Raw genomic sequence first — 25709 nt, forward strand, 5'->3', positions numbered from 1 at the left:
CGGAGACTGTAATCAATGACCTTTCAAGCGAAAGATTTGTAAAAGAGCTGGTACTTACTGGTTCGCCCGGCAGGCTGTTCCCTGGAGGACCAGCCTCACCTTTCGGACCTGGAAGCCCGGGAGGGCCCACAATCCCACCTGGATCTCCCTGGGGAAAACAAGGCAAGACCCTCACTTCATTGCTAAGTCCAAGGTAGGAGGCGAGGAGGCAGTAGTTCGCATTGTTTCAAGTTGTCATCACAGCCAGTCGAACTTCATTCTCCCTTCATTCAATCATTCATTCATTCATTTGCTCATTCAACAATGTTTACTGAGAGCCTAACTCAGGCCAGCACTGTTCTAGTTACCCTAAACGCTTTGAGATTCTGCAGCGAGTTACATTTCCATAAGGTTAGCAGCATCACAAATCATATGCACATGTATAAATATATGCACAAAAGGGCACATCTATTCATAAAGTTCTTTAGATGATCTTCATGTTTTCTTATTTCCCAATAATGGTCCAGTATTAATATACTATTTCCACATAGACCTCAAGAAACAGGTCCTGACAGATTAAGAGACTTCTCGGGTCTATACTACAGTTGAGCAGAGCCTGAAGCCCACTTTCCGAGTGCTGAGATCTTCATCTCTACCTCAGTTCCTTTGGTCACGTTGTGTTTCTATGACAGAACTGGGGCTGCCACGATGCGCAACTGCAGGGGGTGCCATCCACACTGTGGTTTATGGGATTGTCCGTCCCCCACGCAGTCCTGGCTGCCTGTCCTGGCCTGTCACTCCTCCATGCCCTATGACCCTCTGTCTCTCATCCTACCGCTACCTAATACATGAAAGAGTAAAATGGAAACTATACCTTTTCTCCTTTGATGCCTTGTTTTCCCGGGATACCGTGGTTTCCTGGCAATCCCTAGAAAATTCAGAATTAAAGGAAAAGAGCCATTAGAATGTCTCTTATTAGAATAACACTTGTATCTGTGGGTCTTTGTCCACAGAATGGAATTTTAATATACAAACTATATGGGGAAGCGTTGATTTTGGCCTACTAGGGAAAAACATTAGTGTAAATATATGGCTTGTTGTCTCAAGTGAAGCAACGTAGATATAATGGGAAAGAAACTAAATCAAGGAGAATTGAACCCAATGCCCCATCCATATCATTGCCAGGAAGGGGTGGAAGGATGGTGGTTGGTAGAATCACGATTCAGGACAGTGGAGTAGACAGGAAAATAGGCTTTTATGATGTTCTGGCAACAGTGGCTCCTTCCCTTTGGATTTTATTCTCTTTTTTAGCTCCAGCTACTATCACTTAATCTCATTTCTTGAGCATCTTTTGGCTCCTTCTGTGCAGCTGGCATTGTCTTTCTTTTTGCAAGATCTCTCCAGGAGGTACACCTGCGGGGGCTCACTAAGTGGCTTAGAGGGAGCAACAAAAAGCTTTGCTCTATGAACCAAACGCTCAAAGTACGAGGGAGACCAAGTGCACTGACAGACAGACCGCTGGAGGCTAAGTCAGGGGGCTTGGAGAACAGAGCAAGAGGTCAGGGAGCTGCTCCCAAGAGGATGGGAACAGGAGAGATTCTAACAGTTGCATAGAGGGTTCCTGAATTGTGGCCAGACAGAAATTAGTCTCCAAGAAGCTATGGCCAAGCATTTTTCTTGTTTTGCTCATGTGGACTGACGGTGAGTCTTAGCTCCCAAGTTGTCAGACAGCTAGGGAGGTTGTCCAAGGGACAAAAGGCTGGCCTAGAGGATGGAGAGAGAAGTGCATTTAAAGGGTGTCAGGTTGTGTGTGTGGGTGGAGGGTGCATGGGAGGAGTGAGTCCACTGAAACTAGGTTATAATACAACCTGAGGACCCTTCTCCAATTGCAGTATAGAAATATTTTCAAACAAAAGACCTGCTCTTCTTGGAGGCTCTTTCAAGAAAGCAACAAGAGAAGCTGCGCAAGTGTCTTTCTTGGATAGAGAATTGAACCAAAAGGCAAAGCCTTGCTTTCTCTCTCGGTTTTCCTCATTTGTTTTGATGTTTTCATTCTCCTCTACCATTAGCACATCACTGACAAGCATGTCCAGGATGATTATTTACTTAACTTGAGTTCCAAAGGCTGATTTGTAAGGCTGATATCCAAAAGGACATCACATGACTATATGAAGGTACTAGCTTCCCAGTAGCTCCTGACATCAGGTGTGGTCAGTTTTAGTGATAGAGACGATCCATGTCTCTGGAATTGTGGTATAACTCAGTCCCATGAACAGATGTTACACTCTTTAAAACACGTCTGTCTCAATTTAATTTTCAAATATCAACGACCCCTGTATCTACTATACATACAATGTCTCCTGGTGGTCCTCTGGGTCCCATAGAACCTGCAGGTCCTTGCTGACCCTAAAACAGAAGTGATACGTGCTTTAACTTTGCTAAAAAATAGAATGTATCCGATACATGTAAAACGTGCTGCGAACTTTATATGAGAAAGATTGGCTTTCCACCACCCTACCTTCTCTGTTATAATACTGAAATGTGTTTTGGGCTTACAAACGTAGTTTCAAGATGTTGTCATTTAAATGGGTCTCTTCTCACCAGCAGGTGAGGCCTGGAGCGCATCACGTTAATCTCGCCTGCACCTCCCCACAGCTGGTCTTTCTCGGGACACTCCTGTGGAATCCCACGTGGGGAACTCAAGCATCTCAGGGCTGCATAATATGGGCTTAGAAATTGAATCCCGAATCCTGCTCACTTTAAGAACAGAGCTCAGGGTCACAGATCTAGCTCACATTGTTTGCTCTCAAAGCTTTTAGGGATGCTGTTGTGAATATGCTCTGAAAAAGACTTTAAAATTCCTATTGTGAACCAAAAGGCAGTTACTATGTGTGTAATAAATGCAGCCAATGGGGGGAACATCACCATGGAAACATGATGAAGTCTCTGAGAACACTTGTGAAGAAAATGGGTGGCACACCAGAGCACCTGGTTTTACCTAAAAATGGCTATAACTTCAAAATTATTTCCTAATTCATCTCAGTTATTTCTTCCATACCTTTAGTCCTGGGCTTCCTGATAAACCGGGGGGACCAGGATCTCCAGGTTCACCCTAAACACACCGGTGGGAAGGAAGGTGAAACGGTTGCTTTCGTTTTCAGTGTCATTTGGTTGGAAATGCAATTCAAGGAAGTTCAGGAGCTTACCTTTATTCCCTGTGATCCTACTATCCCAGGTTCTCCCTGTAAGTAAAATAATCACCATATATGTAACGCTTAAGTTCAGATGGCGATGAGCAACTCTAATACTTGAATTCATTTGAATTTCCACTAATTAAAATACAACAAAGGGGGTAATTATGGAAGACATGATGAAGTCAAGGAGGGTTCATTCTAAAACATGATTTAAAATACTTATTGTTAATAAACAATAATTTCTTATTTTCTTTCTGCTTTCTAACAGTTTTTTCTCTAGCATCACTTCTGACACTGTAATCACCACGTTCAATTAGCAATCACTGCATTCTCTGCTTAGCTGGCATGGTTAGGATTTGCTGCCAGCTGATCTTACATCTCAGAGAATTAAGACTTTAGACGAGGCGGGAAAGAAAGAGTAGAGCTGAAGTTTCTATGTCATGGGAATTCCACCTATCAGGTACAGTGATGCCCCTTATTTGAGGTTTTGCTTTCCAGGGTTTCAGTTACTCGCAGTCAACTGCAGCCTGAAAATATCAAATGGAAAATGCCAGAAATAAACAATTCATAAGTAGCATGATGAAATCTTGTGCCATCCAGCTCCATCCTCCCGGGATGTGGCTCATCTCTTTGTCCAGCAGATCCACGCTGTACACCCCACCCGCCCAGGAGTCACTTAACAGCCATCTTGGTTATCAGATCGACTGTCATAGTATTGCAGTGCTTGTGTGCAAGTCACCCTTATTTTCCTTAATAATGGCCCCAAAGCACAAGAGCAGTGATGTTGGCAATTCAGACATGCCAAAGAGAAGCCTAAAATGCTTCCTTTAAGTGAAAAGGTGAAATTTCTAAAGAAAAGAAAAAAAATTCTATGCTGAGGTTGCTAAGATCTATGGTAACTTTTATTATAGCATATTGTTATAATTGTCCTATTATGTTATTGCTGTAAATCTCTTATTGTGTCTAATTTATAAGTTAAACTATCACAGGTACGTATAGAAAAAACCTAGTATATATAGGGTTCAGTACTATCCATAGTTTCAGGCATCCACTGGGGATCTTGGAACATATTCCCTGAGGACAAGGGGGGATGACTGTATATGTATTTCATGAAAAAAAACCAGAAAAAAAGTTAAATTATACAAAAGAGGACAATATTGGCTATAATGAGTCTGTCTTATTTTTCATGACTTATTATTGACCCTTTTGATAAAATCATCCTGTTCGACAAATCCAATTTGTATTTTTAACAGAATTTTTGAAAAAACTGTACTTTGTATTTTAATTTTGTATTTTAGATATTCTAAGGGGATATTTTTCCTAATATTCAGCTTCAATTACTGATAGTAATTGGTTAAAGAAAAGATATACTACCCAAACCAAATGTTAAACATCCTCACATAACACAACTTAACAAGGTTAACATTTATCAAAATAAAAGAGTCAAAATTCATGGAGGAAAAGTACAATGATCAGGGAGCTTATTTTATCAAATCTGTTGGACTCCACAGTAAACACAGCAGAATCAGACCGGAAGAAATTAGCAAAGCAGAAACCCCCGCAGAGCGATAAAGCATCTACTTACTCTGTCTCCCTTTTCACCTTTGAGGAAAGGTTCCCCCTAGGAAAATGGGTAGAAACAGAATCATTTATAAACACTTTTGGAAATAAACTCTCCAAACTGGGTGTGGACGTATCCTGCAGGACAGACTCAGACCTCCATCGCAAACAAGCCTCTCAAATGACGCAGAACGCCACACGTCTGCCCGGGCAGCTTAAAGGGAGCACGTGAGACCTAACTCAAAAACTCTTGCTTATTCCCAAATGAACAATGTTAATCACTCAAACGCTCTCTCGAGAATCCTGAGTGGTTGACAAATTAGAAGGTTGCCCGGGGCCAAAGCTTCCTTTGCACACTTTACGTAGATCATCACACAGGCAGAACGGGTGTGAAGACAACAGAGAGACAGGTGGAGGACATTCACTTGATCCTCCCCATTAGTTAAGCTGGCGTTTAAAAGTAGTCAGAGTTTAAATTAGTGCCTAAAAACTCAGTATTATTCTTTTGGAAATATTTACTAAATTTATTTTTATTTTAATGAAAATGACATGAAGGGGTTAGTTACTGGGTGAATAACAGTGCAAGTCTGTGAAACCTATAATGTTATTGTTGGGTTTAGGTATGAAGGCCCTGGGGAGAGACACAAGCTTTGAAGGGCTGTCTTTATAAGCAACACTCTCCCCATTGTCACTGTGTAACACTAACACCACAACTCAACCTTAACACACACACACACACACACACACACACAGGCTGTCTCTTTTCAGCGTCTGTTCTTGAAGTCACATGTGCACGATCTCATTTAATCTTCCCAGCAGTTCTGAGGGGAAGATATTGTCCCATTTCAAGCACGAGGAAAGAGACTCAGAAAGGTTCTGAGTAATTTTGAGTTATTTCCCCTAAAATAGCAACCACCCACTTTATGTTTCCTTGTTGATCTTGGCTATAAACTCTGTGAATGTAGGGACATAATCCATCTTGACCATCATAGGCTCTCCGGTGTACATTGTTGGTGCCCAATAAAAGTTTATTAAATTGGAGAATTTAAAGTCATACAGATAGAACAATAATAGCTAACAGACTGAATTCATACAATGTATCAAGCACTGTTCTAATCACTTGATGCATATTAACATAGTTACTCCTCACGTGTCAGTGGGGTAGGTGCTATTAGTATAGCCACTTACAGATGAGGAAACTGAGGCACAGAGAAGTTAAGCAATTTCCCCAAGGTCACATAGCCAGTAAGAGGCTGTTCAGGATTTAAACCCAGGCGGCCTGACTTCAATCTTAGGTTTTGCTTGCTCAGTCTGTTTGATTTGATTTGCAATTTGATTTATTTATTATTTGAATCGAGTGAATTGATAATAAGATGGAAACCATAAATTTAAAAAAAAATTTATTTTGCTTATGAAAATCAAGAGAAAGTGTGAGAACCATTACGGTGGACAGCACTACTCTCCAAGGCCCGCTTAGGGGCTGCCGTTCTCTGGAACAAATCCCTGACGGGGGGTGAGTGTTCCTAAGGGAAGCCCCAGGCTCGCACTGCCCGGCCTGTGCCAGTGACTCTGCTCGCTTGTCTCCCCCATTTCCAGCTGCCGCAGTTACGTGGGCCCCGTAGCCAGCCCTGTGGTGGAAGTAAGCAGAAGTGACATGTATGCTTGCAGCCTGAGTCCAAGAAGCCCACTCATGGTTCTGCAGCCCCACTTCCTCTGCAGTGGTGACTGAGAAGGTCGCGTACACCAGACGGCATCGCTGCCTGGTGGGAACTGAGCGTAGTCTGGGGCACAACACCCCCTCCTCCCACTGAACCAGGCTGGGCATGTGGCTTGAGCCAGGAGACTCTCCTTTGGGTTGATCTCAGGGTTCATTTGTTACTCAGCATCACCTAGCCCACTCTGACTAATGTGCCCCACAGCTCGCCAACATGATTAAATCTTATTACTGGTTAGTTTCTACACATGAGATCTGCGCTTTATTTATATTCTTGCTTTTCAGTCTTGTTTCTAAAAAATCTACTTGATTTTTAAGGTATTAGAAAAACCAAGAAGGGAAAATAACTTCAGAAACTGTACTAAGAGCAGCTATTTGAGCAGATAGATAACTGTTTCTAATTTTTTGGATAAATTAGCCCCACTCTTTTGACATATTGATTTTATTATTCATTTTAGCTATGATGTTTAGTTATAGCAGGGCAGCTTAGTGATTTTTTAAACTCTAGACTCAGCCTACCGAGGTCTGATTCATGGCTCCAATACTTACTTGCTGTGTGAGCTTAGGCAAGTTACTTAACCTCTCTGTGCCTCAGTTTCCTCATCTGGAGAATGAGGTGAAAGTAGCCTATCTTATATGGGTTTTTGTTTTTTTTTTTTTTGCTGAGGACGATTTTCCCTGAGCTAATATCTGTGCCAATCTTCCTCTATTTTGCACGTGGGTCGCTGCCACAGCATGGCTGCTGACGAGTGGTGTAGGTCTGCGGTGTAGGTCCATGCCCAGGAACTGAACCTGGGCTGCAAAAGTGGGGTGTGCCGAACTTAACCACTAGGCCACGGGACCAGCCCCTCATGTTTTTTTAATGGATTAAGTAAGTTGATACTCGTCAAGGACTTAGTGCCTCGCATAGAGCACTTGCTCAAATGTCTGATTGACCCTTGTTTGCCACACAGGGCAACAAAGGTGTGTGGAATTGGGCTAATTAGGAAAAGGATTTTTGAGCCTATTTTGGGGTATTTTTCCTCTGCCTCAAAGCTAAAATACTTACAGATTCTCCCTTTTGACCTTTAGGGCCAATGGACCCCGGAAATCCTGGTTGTCCAGTTTCACCCTTTCAAGAAAAAGCAGAAGAGAGATGTGACGTGAGGTGGGACGGGTGCTGCTGTGGCCATCAGATTCAGAGAGGTGGCCGTGCCCCCTCCAACCTCGAACTCATCTGTCACATCTAAGAGACAATGGAAGTTCTGAATCCACTAAGACTATTTGCATAATAAGGTGTTGATGCGTTTGTCGGCACTTCACAACGCCTTTAGGTCTTTTAGGATCCATAATATCCATTATGATATTTAGAATTAATATGAAACAAAAGTTAATTCTTTTTCAAGGAAAGAACATCAAGAGGAGAAAAAACTATAATTTTGCTCTGCCATGCAGAAAAAAAAGAATTTTTGTGATCTGGAAGACATCATGCTGTTTAACTGACACAATAATCCAGACACATTTTATTTCAGACACTTCTTTTTTTCAGGTTGGGGGAGACGGAGGAGTGGGGAGCCACATGAAGAGAGATGAGTCTGGTTGCTGTTTCCAGCATTGACACTGCGCTTGAATGAACGACTGCGGACGGAAGCCATTCTGGCCTACGTGGTGACAGCAGCAGCTTAGAAACATCTAAGATGTTCTGGTCAAAAGTCTTGAAGAGAATTTGTATGTGACTTGTAAAGAGTATTTTGAGAAAATGCAATTTTAGAAATGATACTTATAGAAAGGAAATATATCATTAACCAGTTTCAGAGGAGTCCCAGCATTGTGCTTCTTTTTCACATTTAGCAAGATCCCTGAATAGCACATAATAGTTAAATCAAATGTAGCCACTAAAACTTATGCAACGTTGGGATGTTTTTCCAACCTCAAGAGCATCTTTGAAAACAATGTTAACCATTGCATTTCTGGGCATATACTTTTCTTGCCTATCATGTCTATTTTTATTCAAAAACAAACAAACAAACATAAATTCGAGTGTGTCAAACCTCCAAGCACCTGAAATAAAATAGAACAATTTGTAATCAAAGAAGAAATCTTCTCTATTTCCCTTTCTATTCCTGCTCCAGAAGGGGCCTCTCTCATGAATTTAGTACTTATCTTTCCAGTCTATATTTTTGTACTTTTACTGTATATGTAGAATCAACAATATATTATTCCAGATATTTAAAACAAATTCCATAAATAGCTTTATCGTGTGTGTAACACTCTGTGACTTTTTTTCCACTCAATGTTGTTTTTAATATCCATCTCTATTGATACAAATAGGTCCAGTTCATTCACTGTACCTGCTGGACAGCCTTCTGCAACGTTAATGCAGCAGGGTTAGTCCACGCGTCGGCAAGGCGCATCTGGATTGTCTCCAGCTTCTCTCTGTTATAAACAAGGCTGCCCCGAACATCTCTATACCTGTCCCCTTGTGTGGGAGTTTAACTGTTTATTTTGCAGCCTCAAACAACAGTCTACCCAAAATACTTCAAGTACAAATTATACATAATCATAAAAACGTTGGCTCATTTCTACATTTCTACCCCAATCAGTGTCTTGTGATTTTCAGACAAGAGGAAGAGGGAGCTTGTCATATGTAATGGAGAGACAAGATGACGTTTTTATTAAGAAGTCTTCTAGATTTGTGGAATATATTTTGTAAATTTAATCTTGATTTTATTAATATTTGCCCTTCTAAAATCTAAGCATCTAGCGTCCCATCACTCACATACTTACCGCACTGCAGGAGAAGCCATTATTTTCCTAGAGATAATAAATTCTATCCAAAGTAAGAAGAGGCAGAAACTGGTGGATACATTTAAGGGAGGATGGCTGCTGGTTTGAAAGAGGAAACAGACAACTGGCCTTGTACGAGCGTTAGAGTACGCAGCGTGCCCTTGCTGTTACCCGTCTGGTAAGGTGCCAAATCACAGTGCGCAGACGCGAAGGGAAAATATACCTAGTACTTAGACTCATCCGCACAAAATAAAAGTAGAAATCAGGGAAGGGGTCTAGAAATTACCATAAAAATCACATCTGCCCAATACCAAAGGCCAAGGGGAGGGGAATGGACCCAGAGGACAAGGAATTATGTCCACAGCTGTGATGTACTTGCACCGATGTGACCAGGTCTCCCCTGAAATGCAGAGGAAGGACCCGACAGAGACCTCGGTCCACCTCTCTGAGTGGTACTTGGGTGTGACCGGGCCTGGAGGAAATCTTAGGAACCAGTTCCCTCACATAAAATTCTGGAAACAAAAGCATTTTATACCTGAATCTTAGACACACATGGAGTTGTTTTTCATGTTTAAGATGGATGTTCAGTGATTAGTCACTGAACATGTGTGTTGAAAGACAAGTGATGAATTTACTCAGGATCAGGAAAGGCTGTCTTTCAACTTGACACGTTCAAAGCCATTTGAAAGGCCTGGTGCTGCTGAAGCTCCACCTTCTCCCTCTGACAGTCAGCCCCAAAAGACACCTGTTAATTTCGCAGGAGTCCTAAGATATTCTGCCACCTTACTCCACTGTCCCTGTAAAGGAGCAGTTCTCCTCACGCAGCTTGCAAGCACAGCATCCCCCGGCCACGTCCTGTCAGTCTCAGGCAACTACAGAGCAGAGAGCATCACTTCTGTACTGGCAGACGGAGCCGGTGGTGCTGTGATCTCTGGTGCCATCACTGCCATTTATGTGTTGAAATTGTACTTCTGGTGAGATCTTTTATGCTACAACATAAATTGAGTTGCTTCTCTGTTACAATTATGGTTAGAAATGCAAAGTTGAGCAAGACCAGGTGTGAAGGATGGTAACTATAAATTAATACTGAAAAGATAAATAAGACCTCAGGAGAAGAAAGAAAGTTTGGAGTGGACGAATAGAAGAGAATAAATCTTTGGTGAGGGCTTAATGTGTGTCAGGTATTGTCCTTTGGGTAAGTTCATCTCATCTCAGTTGATTTTAATGCTACCATCAATTCTTTGTGTGGATAGGAGTAGGCCCATTTCACAGATGAGGAAACTGATGCTCAGGGAGATGAAGCAGCCTTCCCAAGGAGACGCAGCTGGTAATGCCACAATCAACTTAACGGTGCGATCAACTGTTGACCCCAAAACCCATGCTCTTTCCCCCACTCAATGGTTTCTACTCTGGCTGCCTGTTAGAATCCTCTGAAGCACTTTTAAACAATAGTGATATGCACTCCACTCCAGATCAATCAGAGATATGGGCTCCGCCCCAAATCAGAGTCTCTGGGGATGAGCTTGAGCAGGGTGTTTTCTAAAAGCTTTCTAGGCAATTCCAGTGTGCACCCAGGGTTCAGAACCACCCGGGTCCACCACAGGCATAAGCAAAGGTCTGTGGGAGCAGCTTGCAGGAGCTTAAAATTCTCACAACAGCAACCCATGAACAGCGTTGTAAGTTAAAAGACAAACGTACTGATTCAGAACAGAAACTAAGTGGATGGGGACAGGCAGAGGTGATGTCACTCTTCCAGCAAGTGCTATGCTTGTGTTTGTTAGTTTATTTTATGCATTATTTATAGGCGGAGTCTTTCTCCTGTTAATTACAATTCTTACAAATCATTTCATATGTACATTTATCTCAGCTACTGCATCAAGCGCCCTGTAGACTCTTGCAGACTGTTTCTTTGGGTGGGAGGAGGGAACAGTTATGCCACTGGCTATTTCTAATTCCATTTAAGATTCTGAAGCAATTAGAAAAGATTTGGAGCAATAGAAAAAGTCCTTAGAGTTTGAAATACACCTGTTTTACAGAATCAAATTTCTCATCATTGAGGTCTTAAGAATTCCAAAGTAACAAATGTTTCCTAATGAACACAGCAAGACAGAAGCCAGCTGTTTTGTTTCAAGAAATGAATCATCGCTTAAATACTTTAAAAGTGTCACAACTCTATTCTTTGCTCAGCTGTCCTATGTGACAAGCTTTGTGGCTTTCTTTTTCTTTTTTTTCCCCCTTAGTCTGCATGCATCCAGCAGTAATTGCTTAAAATGTAATATGTTCGTTATGTGGTGTGGGAATTCTGTAAGCTATTTGGTTACAGGAAACAATGCTAACGTACTGGCAATACAATCTAAGACACATAATTGACTTATTACTGCTGTATGATCAAATTTTTTTGATGTCTTTCAAAGAATGTCAAGGTTTTTATTTATTTATATATTGCAGAAAATTTCATTTCCAATGGTCAGTCTATAAGAGGCTCCTAGCTTCTGTTGAGACATTTCTAGCAGTATTTTCTAGGGATAGATGTATGTTCTTTTGAATAGATTGGCTGCACTGATTTATAACACACAGAAGTCAGATTTTCTTGGATTTGTGTTGAAATACCCTGCCCTCAATCAAGAGAATTTTTACTGGGTGAGTGAATGAAGGTAGCACACAGAGGCCACATTCCCTCAGAGTATTTTCAGACCTAGTCATCTCTGTCTGCACATTCAACATCCAGGGCTTTTCCCTGACAATGGTGCATTCACACTGAATCCAAGGTCATCACAATTTCAGAACCAAACCCGAGTGAAACACCTTTGTGAGCGGGCAAGTGATTCTGTCATCTCCACAGCTAAGACAATTAAACCTGTCAACAGTGACAGGGAGAATGCAATGGAAATTCATCAGTGTTTTAATTTCAAAACTGTTTTAAATAATTATTTGGTTAAACCATGGCCGTACCTTATAAAAACCCTACCAAAAAAATGCTTCATGACAGCTTATGTTTGGGCACTTAAGACACAAAGGGGTCTTCAGTTTGTCTTTGTCACCTGTACGGATTCATGGAACATCTGATTATCGACCAAAGCCTGTGTCCTGGTTTCACTACCCTGTTACGGCTCTTTCCCCTGAGAGTGCCCCTTCCTCGCGGCCAATTGCTACTCCGCAGTCTTCCCTGGGGAGCAGACTCCAGCCCTGCTGCGTGGTCAGGAGGTGGTGGAGGCCGTGCCCACTGCAGCCTGCTGGCCTCCCCAGCGGGTGAAGCCTGGGTGACAGCAGGACTGCCCCTGACGTGCGGATACGAGGGTTGGTGTAAAACCCTGGACATTTCTCTTCACTTTGAAAATCTGATTACCTTCTCTCCTTTTGGGCCACCAGCTCCATGTTCACCAAAGTCTCCCTAAGTAAACATAAAACAAAATTTAAAAATTCACTTATTTTTAACACATTCAGTCCCTACTTTAAAAATATCCTCAGATAATAGTACTGTAACAGCTTTTTATGGATACCATTTTAATCGCTTTTGCCTCTCTCACCTTCTGTTAGATATTCCTGAAAAACTCCAACTTTGGAGACCCTATCTATCTTCCCTGTGACTTTGCCCACCAGAGATGATTCTGGAGAAATATCACACCTCCAGGGGCAAATGGTCACCACTCCAAATGAATGCCTGGCCACCTTGTTTGGTCCCCAACCACACCACTGAAAGGGCTTTCTAAGGTGACTAACGATATCCTTGTCGCCCAGTATAATGGACATGCCATTAAGTGACCACTTGGCTGTGCTTCCACTCCCTTGACTTGTCTGATACCTCACTCTCCCAGTTTCTTCCTCTCTCTCTGACCTCTCCTCCTCCTCCCTCACCCAGCTGGTAAAGGTCAGACCTCCTCAGGACTCTGTCCAGGCTCTCTTCTCTCATGACTCAACATTTGCTCCAGCCTCTCTTCTCTACTCCTGTGGTTTAGGCATCATCCACACAAAGACATGTTTATAAACTCAGCATACCTCTCCCCTCTGAGTTTTGACCCATACATCTAATTTTCCATTTGCTGTATTCACTTGTAAATTTTAGAAGAAATTCACATTCAACGAGTTCAAAACTGAATTTAAAAATACAAGTACACACACATATGAAAGAGAAAGATGAGAGAATTATATCACACTGTTAACATTCGTTAGTCCAGAAGTGGGAGAATGATAATTAACTTCTTCCTAATACATCTCTGCAGTTTGACTTAGTAAATTGATGGTCATATCATTTTACAATTGAAAAACATCAAGGAAAGAGAAAATCTGAACTCATCCTCTGCCTTCCACAGAACTTGCCCTTCTTCAGTCTGGGTGTCGTTGTTAACACCGCTCTCCTCCTTAAACCTCAAGAACACACAGCCATCCAGTCTGGTGGTCTCTGTCCACAAGATCTCTTCTCTTTACCCTGCCCACCTTTGCTCTGGGCAGCCAGCATCCTGTCACGCCAGGATCATTGTGGTAGCTCCTAATTGGCCCTTTAATATCCACTCTCACTCCCCAACAAACGTACATTCTCTACACAAGGTCAGAGAGATCTCTTCAGAAGACAGTCTGACCTCCCCTCTTCAAAGACTTAACAAAGGGGCCGGCCTGGTGGCGCAGCAGTTAAGTTCGCACGTTCTGCTTCAGCAGCCCGGGGTTCCCCGGTTCGGATCCCGGGTACGGATGTGGCACCACTTGGCAAGCCATACTGTAGTAGGCATCCCACATATAAAGTAGAGGAAGATGGGCATGATGTTAGCTCAGGGCCAGTCTTCCTCAGCTGAAAGAGGAGGATTGGCGGCAGATGTTAGCTCAGGGCTAATCTTCCTCAAAAAGAAAACCAAAAAAAAAAAAAAAACAAACCCCTTAAGAAAGCCATTGAAATCCCGATGACCTGAACCCACTGCCCTCTCCAGCATCACCCTGGCCACTCTTCTCCCTGAGAAGTTCCAGCTCTAATGGCCTCTCAGCTCCTCTAAAGGACCCAGATCCTTAGTTCACCCTCTTGGTCCCCAGCCTGTCCTCACCTCTCGTCTGGTGGGCAGCCACTCCCGGAGCCTCCTGTGCATCTCCGGACAGGTTTCCCTCCCAGACCTCCTCACTGGACACTGTATTTTTCCTTCATAATACTTAGTAACACTTTTATTTTTGTGTTTGTTTAAAAAGTTTTGCACCTCTCACACTAGAAAGTAAGTTCCACGATGACCTGGAATGGAATGCCGCCCCTGCCTGGCATAGCACCTCACATGTGGGAAGCATTCAATACGTATTTGTTGAATAAATAAACCAATAATTCTAATTTACGCGTTTTTCCCATTAAAGTTTTTTTTTGATAAAAATACACATTATAAAAAATTAAAAATACGGAAACATTTAAACAACAAAATTACACAGAGGTACCCACTCACATCACTGTTGCCATGGTTTAACATTTTAACTGTGTGTTCGTGTTACTCATGCTCCTCCAATTAAAAATAAGTAGTTTATAACTGCTGTTACTATTGGTTTTGTGCCAGATATTCTCTCATTTTTCCTACTTACCTTTGATCTGAGATGTCCAAATTGAAAATAAAAATTATACTCTCAAAATCCTGGGCTATAAATTATTGCAAGGACGTATTTGAAAATGAGGTATGAAACTCTAACACACATACACAAGGAATCAGCAGTTACAAAACAGTAGGTTTCTTGGATGCAGCCTGCACAGAAGCAGGTAAGTTTTAGGCCTTTCCTGAACTGCTGTCGCTTTGCACATGGTGCCAATCTGTGCACAGCCCGTCGGCATCTCTCCCTGGCTGTACTTGTGCCAGGACACTTTCGGGGAAGCTGGAACGCGCTGTGGTCTGAGCTGTGAGTTGTTCAGAGATGATCTTGGACTGGGAGGCCCCATGCTCTCGGCTTGCAGAGCGAGCAGCACCCGAAGTGCGTCTGCCAAGAGCGTGTCACAGCGGACCACCTTGGTGAGAGCCCCTCCCCGTCTCACCCCCAACAACCCGCAGGGTGCCAGAGATGCTGTGGTTGGGACCAAGGAATGCCTCTGCAGCACCAAGCCATATTATTCTGTCCATAGACTCTATTGTTCTAGGGTCCTGATATTCTGGCGGCTTTCACACCCAGAAAAACAGCAGCGCCGTTTACTGCCCAGCAGAGCACCACATGATTGCTTCACTCAATAGCTGGGCCAGGAAATCCACCTACTCCAGGATCGTCACTGGCCTCTGGAGGGGCTCTCCACCTTAGGCTAACAATGCTCAAGGCAGATTTGAACTTGAACTTCAGTAGCGTTTATTTACTGACGGGTGAGATTCTCTTCTCGGCTTTCTCCAACCTCATTGCACCAAACGATTACTTGGCTGTACAGAAATGACAAGACATAGTCCTTGTGTTTCTGGAAGCTGGCATTCTGCCTCAGATGTTATTCTAATTTCACTAGGTCATTTTGTACCTTGGCGCCACATTATTTGAATGGGTTCTTAGAACTTCTTTGAGTAAATATCATAGTTTTACAGTTTTGAATGCATTTATTTAGAGGTTCCTGTAGAGAAGTGGCGAGGGTTGTGGTGTGGGGGGTGCCAGTCGGCCTGCCCTCTTCAAGAATTCTGGGATGTCAGACAAGTCCTTTGTTCCCTTGTGGGAAATGGTGAACGGAGCTGTGAGACCGACAGTGAGGCAGTTGGTAAGACTCCAGCTGCCCTCATTACCCTGGAGACTGGAGATGGTATTCTCTGGAAAGAAGGGAATGTACCTGGACACGTGTAGGCTGAACCATAGGAGATGGCCATTTTTGTGGGCTCCAAAGAGTCAGATATCAGCAATTTCCTGTGGCTCAATCTAATAAAAGAGACCAAGGACATGAACGCCCTCCCAGGACATGGGGCCATTACAAATCCTCCAGTTTAGCCCCTGGGGAACTTGATGTAAAATACTAACCATAAAGGGACATAAAGCTGGAAAAATCAGGTTATCTATTATGGCTTGAATTGCACCCCCCTCAATTCATACGATGACATCCTAACCCCCAGTACTTCCGAATGTGACTTTATTTAGAAATAAGATCTTCATAGATGTAATTAGTTAAGTTGAAGTCATAATGGAGTAGTGGACCCCTAATTCAATATGACCATGTCCTTATAAAAATGTTTGGATACAGAGACACCCACACAGGAAGAATGCTGTGCAAATACCGGAGATCTGCTACTATGAGCCAGAAACTACCAGAAGCCAGAAGGGAGGCCTGGAGCACACCCTCCCTGGTGCTTCGGAGAGCACACGGCCCTGCCAACACCTTCGTCTTGGACTCCGGGCTTCACAGCTGTGAGACAATGAATTTCTGCTGTTTAAGCCACTCAGTTTGTGGGACTGCGCTCCAGAAGCCCTAGCAACTCTGTGGCCTAAGAGGGCTGTTCTCTCTTGAAAACAAGACCTACGGCTGGCTCTACGTCCACCTCTCGGTTACCTGCAGGGAAGCATTTCACCAGCCCCAAGTGTGGCGGAGCACGGATGGTGGGGGACCCAGGAGAATTTCAGGGTTCTCTGCAATAAAACCATGATCCTTAAACCCATATGTCTGTGCCTAAGTCCATGATGTTCCCCAAACCCAGTGGATCCTGGGGCACAAAGAATGAGAGATAGGATGTTAGCACTTAAATTTTATTTCTGAATCTTTCGGGCCCAGCAGGTTTTCCCCTAGCGTCTCCAGAGAAGCCTTCGATTACTGCGCCCTCCTCGGGCATAACTCACTGCTGGAAAGACCTTGAATATTTGATTTGAGAGAAAGGTTTGCTGCCCTTTCTAGTCTGCAGATATTAAAATGAAGTTATGACTTGATACTTGAAAGGAAGAATAGATTATTTTGCTAGCAAATTGGTTTTTGCATCAACAGTTTGGAGACGGGAACACTGGAACTGGCTGCTGCGAGGCAGAGCTCTGGGCTCCAACGGCTGAGACTGATTCTCTGCAGATGCACCTGGTGAGGCGATGGAAGATGAGACAAGCAGGCATTTTCAATGCAGATCTTTAAAAACAGCATCAGGTGTAAAATCCGCCAGTACTTGGCCTCCACAGATAACATTTTTTTTTCCCATCTAGACTGTTGTAAGGGGCTCTGGAGCTGCCAGCCTTAGCAGTTGACAGAGCCAATGAAGTTTTTACTAAAATCCCCTGAGACATTGCAGAGCAGCTTGCTGGATCGTGAGTGGATCTTCCTTAAGGGGAAGAACAGGCTTCTCATTGTTGCCTCCCAGCAAAGGCTCTTGCAGAACGGGAGCAGCTGTTTTGCAAATTATTTTGTGATGGAGAGGGAAATCTTCCACCTTTTGTTCTTTGCCTCCTCGAGTGGGTAGGCAACAGGACATGTGAACACACTCCAGTAGTCTTCCTGACCTAGCCCCTTAGTCTCTCGTTCCTCCCCTCCTTTCTTTCTTCCCCGTGCCCATTTTGATCTGTGCAGTGAGGGAAGAGGGCTGCATATGCCTGAGCTCGCCCTCTGATGACATGAGGAAAATTGTAGGGGAAAAATCCATACAGTTTTCCTGTACGATTGTGCAGGGGCCAAGTTCTTTTGCCTTTGAGGATTCCTGGGGCGAGGCAAGGAGCCCAGGGTTCTCTTAGTTTAGGACTTTAGGACTGCTGGGGACGTGTGCTCCATGGGCAGCTGCTTCAGCAGAAGCCAGGCTGCAGGACCACTGAGCTGCTGCCAGCTGAGTCCCTGAAGTCCAGGATCGAGCGCAGACATTGCATCAATCAATGCCAATTTGAAGGGGAAGATTATTTTAACCTTGGAATGTCACTTTATATGTCTCAATACATGGTCCATTATTTACTCTCCAGCAAAGTCTCACTCAGGGCCCCCTCTCTGTGCACATTTGCAACAGCCAGGCCATCAGGCAGCCATGAATTGCAAAATGAAACAACCTCAGTATCCAAAAATAGATGGGGTGGGGAGGTGGGAGGACATCACCAAGTGAAAACAAGCACTTTACACCCTTGGCTCTTTCCTTTGTGAAGCTGAGGGTGTGGAGGAGGTGTTCATAACCCAGAAACGTTGGTCAGTAGGTCCTGGGAGGGTGGGCCCGGCTCCTCCATCCACCTGGTGGGACCTCAGTGTAACAGCTCTAACTCCCCTCAGAAGGAACAGAGAGAAGGCTTTGGGAAGTTACCTTCCATTAATTCCCAGGTGGGTCTAAAGCCTTCTGGTGCTAAATGGTTACAATGCACCATTTGGGGAAGAAAAGCTATGGTCTCTGCCCTTTGACCAGCTGTGCTGCAGCTCTGAAGTTCTGTCTCGAGCTCCTGTGGGAGGACTCCCTGTGAACCTCAATCCTCCCAGGCTCTGGAGGTCAGAAGGAGGCTGGAGTTCCCTCAGGAGAGTCAACAGCTGGGTTCAAAGTACAAACTTGCTACTAGCAAGACTCTCCACTCACCTGCTCCGGTCAGCCCTCAGTTTTTGGAAATACAACCTTAAAGTTTAAAAATTTACATTTTTACATTTTCAACTTTAGACTCTAAAATATAAATGCTCCATATATCTTCATTTAAAGGGGAACTGACTTATCGGCAAGATAAACTATATATAGTAGCAGTGTTGGGAGACCTGTAAATATATGAGCTTTAAAGCTTTGGCGAGGAATAGCAAATATTTAAGTAGCTAAGTAGCAACTTGGCAAATTTTATACCAAGGGTGACAGTAATGTAGTGTGTTAAGTTTTTCTAGCTGACACTGTGACATCAGAGCCAACTCATTCTCATTATTTGGAAGCATTCATGATAAATCCTATTTTGTAACAGTAGATGTCCTTATAGAAAAGCATTGTATTCTAGTTGATTGATTTTAGATATGCTTTGTTCACTTTTGTTTCACTTGTGCCAAGCCCTAGTGTTTTGAAAAATCTAGTATAGATCTATTCGGAAAATGTTTATAAAGAATCATAAAATATACCCCAGACATTCTTCCTAATATAATACTCCCTGGAAAATCTAAGTAAATGAGAAAACTTAAGATAGGATTACTTTGGAAGTGTAACAAACTTCTCACACATTTGACTTTAAATTTATCCACCACAAATGATCTGGGTCTTTATGCTGACCTAATCTGAAAGAAGAATTGGGATTTTTAATTAATTTGCTTGTCATTTAACAAACACTTTTCTGAGCAACTGCTATCTTCAAGGGCTCTGTGACACAGAGTGTCTCTTGGGAATTTCTAAACAGAGAGGAATAATAGTACTTCGAGGAATTGATAGGAAGGGAAAGCAAGAACATAGAGGAAAGACACGCAAGGGAGCGTCTCCGACTTTTTCTGTGTTGTGTGCAATTACTCAGGCCGTATCAATGACAAGCTGTTACCTACACACGGGACCCTGTGGACAGAATGCCTTGACTGAGAGATCAGACCCCAGGTATTTGGTATTGACCGACGGCTCCATCAATGGTCTCACTTAGGTCTCTGAGTCTCACTTCACTGCCAACGTCCATTCCGCTCCCTCTGCTCTGCTTCCTTGGAGAATGGGGAGCAAAACTGTTTTCCTGTTGTCTCTCAGATGCTTCCATGTTGGTATTCCGTCCATCCAAACTATAATTTAAAAACCTTGGGGAGGTTAAAAGTGGCTCCTCCCTGGAAGGTGGGGACTCCAGGTCTTGACCTGTGGTAGGTAAACGCTTGCCTGAGAGTTCAGTGCAGCACCAACTGGTTCCCATCAGAAATCCAGCACTACTGTGCGACCCAGAGCTTCAAAGCGGCACAGAATCTCTGCCCTCAGAGAAACTAGATATGTGACATTATCCATGGTGAAACACGATTTTTGCATTAATTTTTTGCATGAAATTTTGCAAACTTTGAAGTAAATTTTTTTTTTTATTTCTAAGAATAATGTCCTGGTACTGTAAAAAGATGCCGAGCAATGCCGAGCAAAATACTTTTTTTGAAACATATTTTCAGTATGGAAAGTTGTTAAGTGTATGTGATTATGTTTTAAAGTCTGAGGAGTTAGGAATTAATGTTTATTTTTTTCAAAAATACAATCATACAAAAATCTATGTGTATAGAAGATGTGAAAAAAAGAAGCCAAACCTTGTTATAAAATCCACCCAGAGTCTGCTGTACTCCTTGCATTCCAGGAGGTCCCTGTATTAGAAACAAACCAAAGATAAATATGTGCACATTTACCAACAACAATGTGGTTTTAAATAATGTATCTAAGAATTCTTGAAATCTTATGGTTCAGAAAAAGGAAGAGTCTGTTTAGTCAAACATTCTAATTAATAGAATTACAGGGGCATTAACTTATCAGGTTCCTAAAAGTACTTGTAGGTCAAATCCTGCATGAATCCCGCGAGGTCCTAAGTGGGAACGTGTAACATTTACCAGGTCAGCCATCAGCATACTCTTTATTACAAGGAATTGTTCCCTAAAACTCCTCCTGGGAGGAGGTCGTAGCTTCAGTTTGTTTTCGACACTTCTCACAAGGCTTTGATCAATGTATTATAGAAATGCGTGCCCATGTGTTAACTTAGAAAATATGGGAAAACATACTTTTTCTGTTGTATTGCTCTTTGAATTAGTTGGGTGAAAATGGGCTGCCCATGGACTTTCAGGCCTGAAAAAGACGTCTACTCTAAATCCTCAGAGTTAAGACAATTAAATGCTCCTGGTTCTCAGTTGACGTGGAAATACTCACTAAGCACTGCGCTGAGCTTTGAGTAGATAGCTAAGAAGACATTTGTCTGTCCCTAAAACTTCCAGGAAGAGAAGATGAGAAGAGTTTTCTGAGTTTTTCAGGGATTACATTTTGGGGAGAAGGCCATAAGAAAATATAAAACTTGGCATTATTTTAAATCAAGTAGCTCAAGCCAAGAGAGAGTCAGCTATCTCAGAAAAGAGATTGCATATTTCATCTGGACCTTGAAAAGCCCCTAGGAGGAGAGAAAATATTACAGAGGCAAAGTTCTTTACATTTTGCCTCAGAAGATAGGACAAAGAAAACTATAATTGAGCAAACCAATCATTACTGTTAAACAAAGATGATTTTTTTAAAAGGAGAATGAAAGCCTTGAACAGTGAGGAAAAATTTTAAGGAACGACTGCTAGCTGCACCCACTGATACAGGTAACATCCCAGGTGTACTGAAACAATTAACGTTGCTTAACATTTATAACCAGTATTTCCTATGAACGGCTTGTGACTGAAGATCTCCTCTAATACGAAACCCCCACGTTGTGCCCACAAAGGCAGAGAACACAAAGATGCAGTGATGGATCCTGGAAGCAGGCTGGTATAACTCTTGAGAAAATAATAGGCCTCACGAGAAATGGCACTGACTATGATTGGAAAGACAAACGATGCTGTTACCTTGCTGAAATAAAAGCAGAGCTAATGTCAGAAAGGAATTCTCCTGGTGTTATACATTTTTCATGTTCTTTTCCTATCAGCCAGCTTTGTGTAAAGTATTCTAGGTCAGTTAGATGAAGTAATGAGGAAAGCAATCATTGCATTGGGGGTTGCTGCACAAAGTTTCTAGCCAAGAAGATGCAAGTCAGAAACTCAGTGTTGGAACTCAGGAGTCACAAGATTCCGTACACATTGATCCTTCTGCAACTATACAATTAGGCAAGGAGAAATTTTAGATAGCAGATGTAGTAGCATCAGCAGGTGGCTGAGGGGTATATGCATAGTAGGCATTTGGTGAACGGTGAATTCGTGTTGCTAACAAGGCCAATCAGATCAAAGAAGAGTGATGTGGTGGGTAAATTTAGCTTCACACACATTCATCCTAGTTAAAAGTGAGAGTCTTAATAATTAAGGCTCCCAAATATAGCAGAATAGTTAATAGTACAGTCTCTCAAACAGAGCAGAAGAATCAATCAGATAATAATAGCAAACATTCATATAGTATTTGCTGTGGGCCAGGCATTATACCAGGGGTTCTCTATGGATTAACTCATTTAATCCCTACAGTAACACCATGTGGTGGGTACCATCACTTCCAATTCAAAAATGCAGAAAAGTGAGGGTTAGAAATTATTAACTGGCCCAAGCGCTTACTGCTGGGAAGTGGCAGGGCTAATACTTAATGTAGGCAGCCTGGGCCCAAACTAGTTCTCATCTACTCCACTGTCTTCACTTAAAAGCAGACTTTCACCCTAAAATAATCTTTGCAGTAATTTTATCATCATGCTGACCGCGCCCTGAGAACACTGGGTGGTTGCTCTCTCACGTTCTATTCACTATACTGAAATTCAAAAAAATCAGCAAAACTTGACCTTGGCAGTTGTTATGAGCCAGCACTGAGCCTGGTGCAGGAGCGGGGGAAACGCGCACTTTGTCTTTAGGCGTGGTCCCACCGTGCCACTGAGAGGGGTCTTTCTGTCTTCCTTGCATCTCCCATCTGTCTTCATATATTCTCTCAACCCATGAGAGGGAGATTACGCCTGAATATTCCACAAAATTCCCCACAGTCCACAACTCTACTCAAAAGGAAGCTTATCTTTGTTTGCCGAGGTTGGGCGAGCAGGTGATCAGAGGACATAGAAGTGGGAGCCTTCCCAAGTGTCTGGAAGGCATGAGGGAAGGGCAGCAGGAGAGGGAGCCGAGTGGGGGCTGCAGGGCACCGAGCAGGGAGCCGTGGGGAGGAGCACAGTCAAGACAACAGGATGGTGCTAATTTTTCTAAACATTGGGCGAGAATTGGGTCTGATCTTTTACAAACTGGCTATCTGCCTGCAGCATACAGCTCTACTCCATAAACACAGAATATATTCCTCATCCGGAATCCTGATCTCACTGTTGAGGATACACTGGGGGTGGGGTAGGAGAGCTCATTGCGCCTCGTCTAAAACAACAGCAGGAACACAGCTCACTGAACATAGCCAGCAGCCAACAGCAGAGTTTGAACAATATCATCCAGATAGCCACAAGATTAATTGGCCGATAAAAGGTACTTCCACATTTTCATATGTTCTGTTCTTGCCATAAAATGTCATATCCACAAAGCGGTGTTCCAAATGGGGTCAATCCCAAGTTTTAGGCTCTACTGCTCAATCTGCTGATGAGCATTTATGATGACATCTTCTTTCTTGCTCTTCCAGTCATGGTGATACTCTGGGTAGCACAAATTTCAAGTTTAATGTAACAGAAATTTACAGCTAACAGCCCACCTGCAGGCCATCCTTTAAACCAACTCTCCCAGAGGGCTGAAGAAACCCTGCAGTGACTGGCAGGAGACACTGGTGTCGAGTCCTCGGGCAGTCTACCTCCTCACTGACTCCTTGGGTTGTTCTAAGACTGTCAGAAAGACACAACCTCAATCAACGTGGGGATAGTGACCACAGAGAAATGCTGTGCATATAAATGCCAAGAGCAACTCTGTTCACTGTTAGAAAAGCTATATAGACCGTAGGGTCTTGGAATTGGTGGTTGTCCTGTAGCCATATCCTCAGGAGACGTGCTCTTTTTCTATTCTGGTGCAAAGTATGGCTGGAGAAGATGCAAGGAGTCATCTGTTTGCAAGTTTAGCAAAGCTGTCAGTCTTGTAGACTATCCTATCAATCAATTCTGAGGAAGGAGAAGTTAAAGACTTGCGGTGAGTGACAGGTCTCCTGGCACCACGCAGTGTTAGTGGATGCTCCAGGGCACTTGAGAGGTCACTTTCTCTGAGGTTTGCATTTATAAGGACTCATCAAGGAGATGCTTAGACGACCCAGGCCAAGTGGAGAAGAGAGGCCAGCTCTGGAGGGCACGTCAGCCTTGGCTAACGCTCTCAGGAGCTTTACTAGGAAAACCAATGGAAGGTTTGTGAAAAGAAAAAACATCTCATTATCTTGCTCATGAGAGTGACCTGCAACATAGCTATACAGAAATTGTGGCCATACAATGGCTATGTTTTACGCAGCTCTGCTTCACCCTATTTGTACTGGGTTGGGAGACATAGGGTATCTGGGTCCATGTGATGAGTACAAAATCATAGAGCAGCTTTCAATGCTCATAACTCCAGCGAGACACACCTGTTCAGAACCCAACTTCACGCGCGTGTACTTGTCTGCAAGGTCTATAAAGCTGGTGTGGGTAGAGATCCTGACTTTGGTTCCTACCGCAAAGAACCACGCTGGGTGTGGCGAAGTGACACAAAGCTACATTCAGTTTGGGAGCATGTACTCCCAGCAATAGTTTAAAGCAGTTAAAAAGATTATTTTTTGGCTAAAAGCTTGCTAGAGGTGAAAACAGGAATATTGTGTCGTCTGCCACTCCTGTCATCAGAAGCATAGTGTGAAAATGAGGAGCTGTTTGCATTATCATCCCCTTAGTAGATGTCAGTTTTTGCTGCAGATTTCCAAAGTTTAAAAGATGGGAAGAGTTCTGTGCTAAAACCCACACGCCTTCAGTCCTGCTCTTGGCTGCATTTTGGCTTTGAGCAAGGTCATGTAGTACACTTGGCTGGAAGAGCTCTGCTTTTGCCTTTGCCCCTTCCCTCGGCTCTGCTGTGAGCTCTCTGCGCAAGTCGCAGCTCGGGCGCGTTGAGTCAGCTTTGGCACACCTACATATTCTGAATCGAGACCCCTATGGCTCCTCAGTGCTCTGCTCTCTCTCTGACCCCCCTCCTGGACTGCTCTCCTTCTCCCTTTTCTCTGAAAGCGTCTCTAGTTCTTCATAACTGCTGACCAGGCGCCCTCAGCCATCTGGGTGCCACTCACCCCCAGGCACCAGCTCTTCAGTCTCGTATTAGGAGGAGCTCCTTCCAGGACTCACAAATACTATTTTCAGGTTATTCACAGCTGCCTTCTGGCCCTGTGGGTTTCCAACCAACTTCAGTAACAACATTTGAAAGACCAAAAACCTCTGTGAAGAAAGTTGTACTAATCAACTCTCTTCCAAACACGAGAAAAAATAGCTTGGCTATGAGAACAGATAGAAAATTTGTTATTGGAAAGCCATTTGGGCTAATTTTTAAGAAACACTTCCAATTTTCTAATGGCTAGTAGAAAAGGCAGAGATAAACAATTATTTTTCCCTTGGTATTAAAGAAAATATCACTAGGAAGCCTAAACTCAGTCACAGGAATGGTAAGATGAAGCATGCTAACATACAGCAATCGTTGGAAAATCTACTGTCAGAATGAGTTTTTCTCTCATATTTATTTCCATCTATAACATGATGTGTGACTTGGTAAATCACATTTTCACTGACCGTGTGGTTCGTGTCTATGTCCGTCTTCTCAACTAGGATGAAACCTCCTTGAAGACAAGGAGTTCCGTCTTTATCTTATGATAGCACAGGACGTGGTACATAGTACTTTCACCCTCCCTCTGAAGGTTTGCTGAATTATTTAGTAGGAATTTAGTAGTCCCATTACTTTTACAGGAAAGTTTTGAGGGGAAAGCCAGTTTCGTGCTTGTTGGTTTTGGTTTCAGTTAGAAACGGAGGCACAGCAAGTGGAGGTCTTGCTGCTTCAAACTCAAGGCAGACAGGCCCGCAGATCTAGGTTCATCCGAGAATCTGGCTAC

General features: G+C 43.2%; 1 protein-coding gene across 1 annotated transcript in view; it reads right to left on the minus strand.

Moving 5' to 3' along the window:
- Window positions 1-25709, minus strand: part of COL19A1 (collagen type XIX alpha 1 chain) — a 304996-nt gene that overhangs the window by 58102 nt on the left and 221185 nt on the right. The window contains exons 18-26 of the mRNA XM_046638990.1: window positions 20285-20338; window positions 12560-12604; window positions 7496-7558; window positions 4759-4794; window positions 3186-3221; window positions 3038-3091; window positions 2332-2385; window positions 854-907; window positions 59-148 (exon numbers count right to left, since the gene is read on the minus strand). Of these exons, the coding sequence (XP_046494946.1) occupies window positions 59-148; window positions 854-907; window positions 2332-2385; window positions 3038-3091; window positions 3186-3221; window positions 4759-4794; window positions 7496-7558; window positions 12560-12604; window positions 20285-20338 (486 nt within the window). The remainder of the gene's footprint in view (window positions 1-58; window positions 149-853; window positions 908-2331; window positions 2386-3037; window positions 3092-3185; window positions 3222-4758; window positions 4795-7495; window positions 7559-12559; window positions 12605-20284; window positions 20339-25709) is intronic.

This window comes from Equus quagga, chromosome 15 (genome assembly GCF_021613505.1).
Source record: "Equus quagga isolate Etosha38 chromosome 15, UCLA_HA_Equagga_1.0, whole genome shotgun sequence".
Classification (NCBI taxonomy): Eukaryota; Metazoa; Chordata; class Mammalia; order Perissodactyla; family Equidae; genus Equus; species Equus quagga.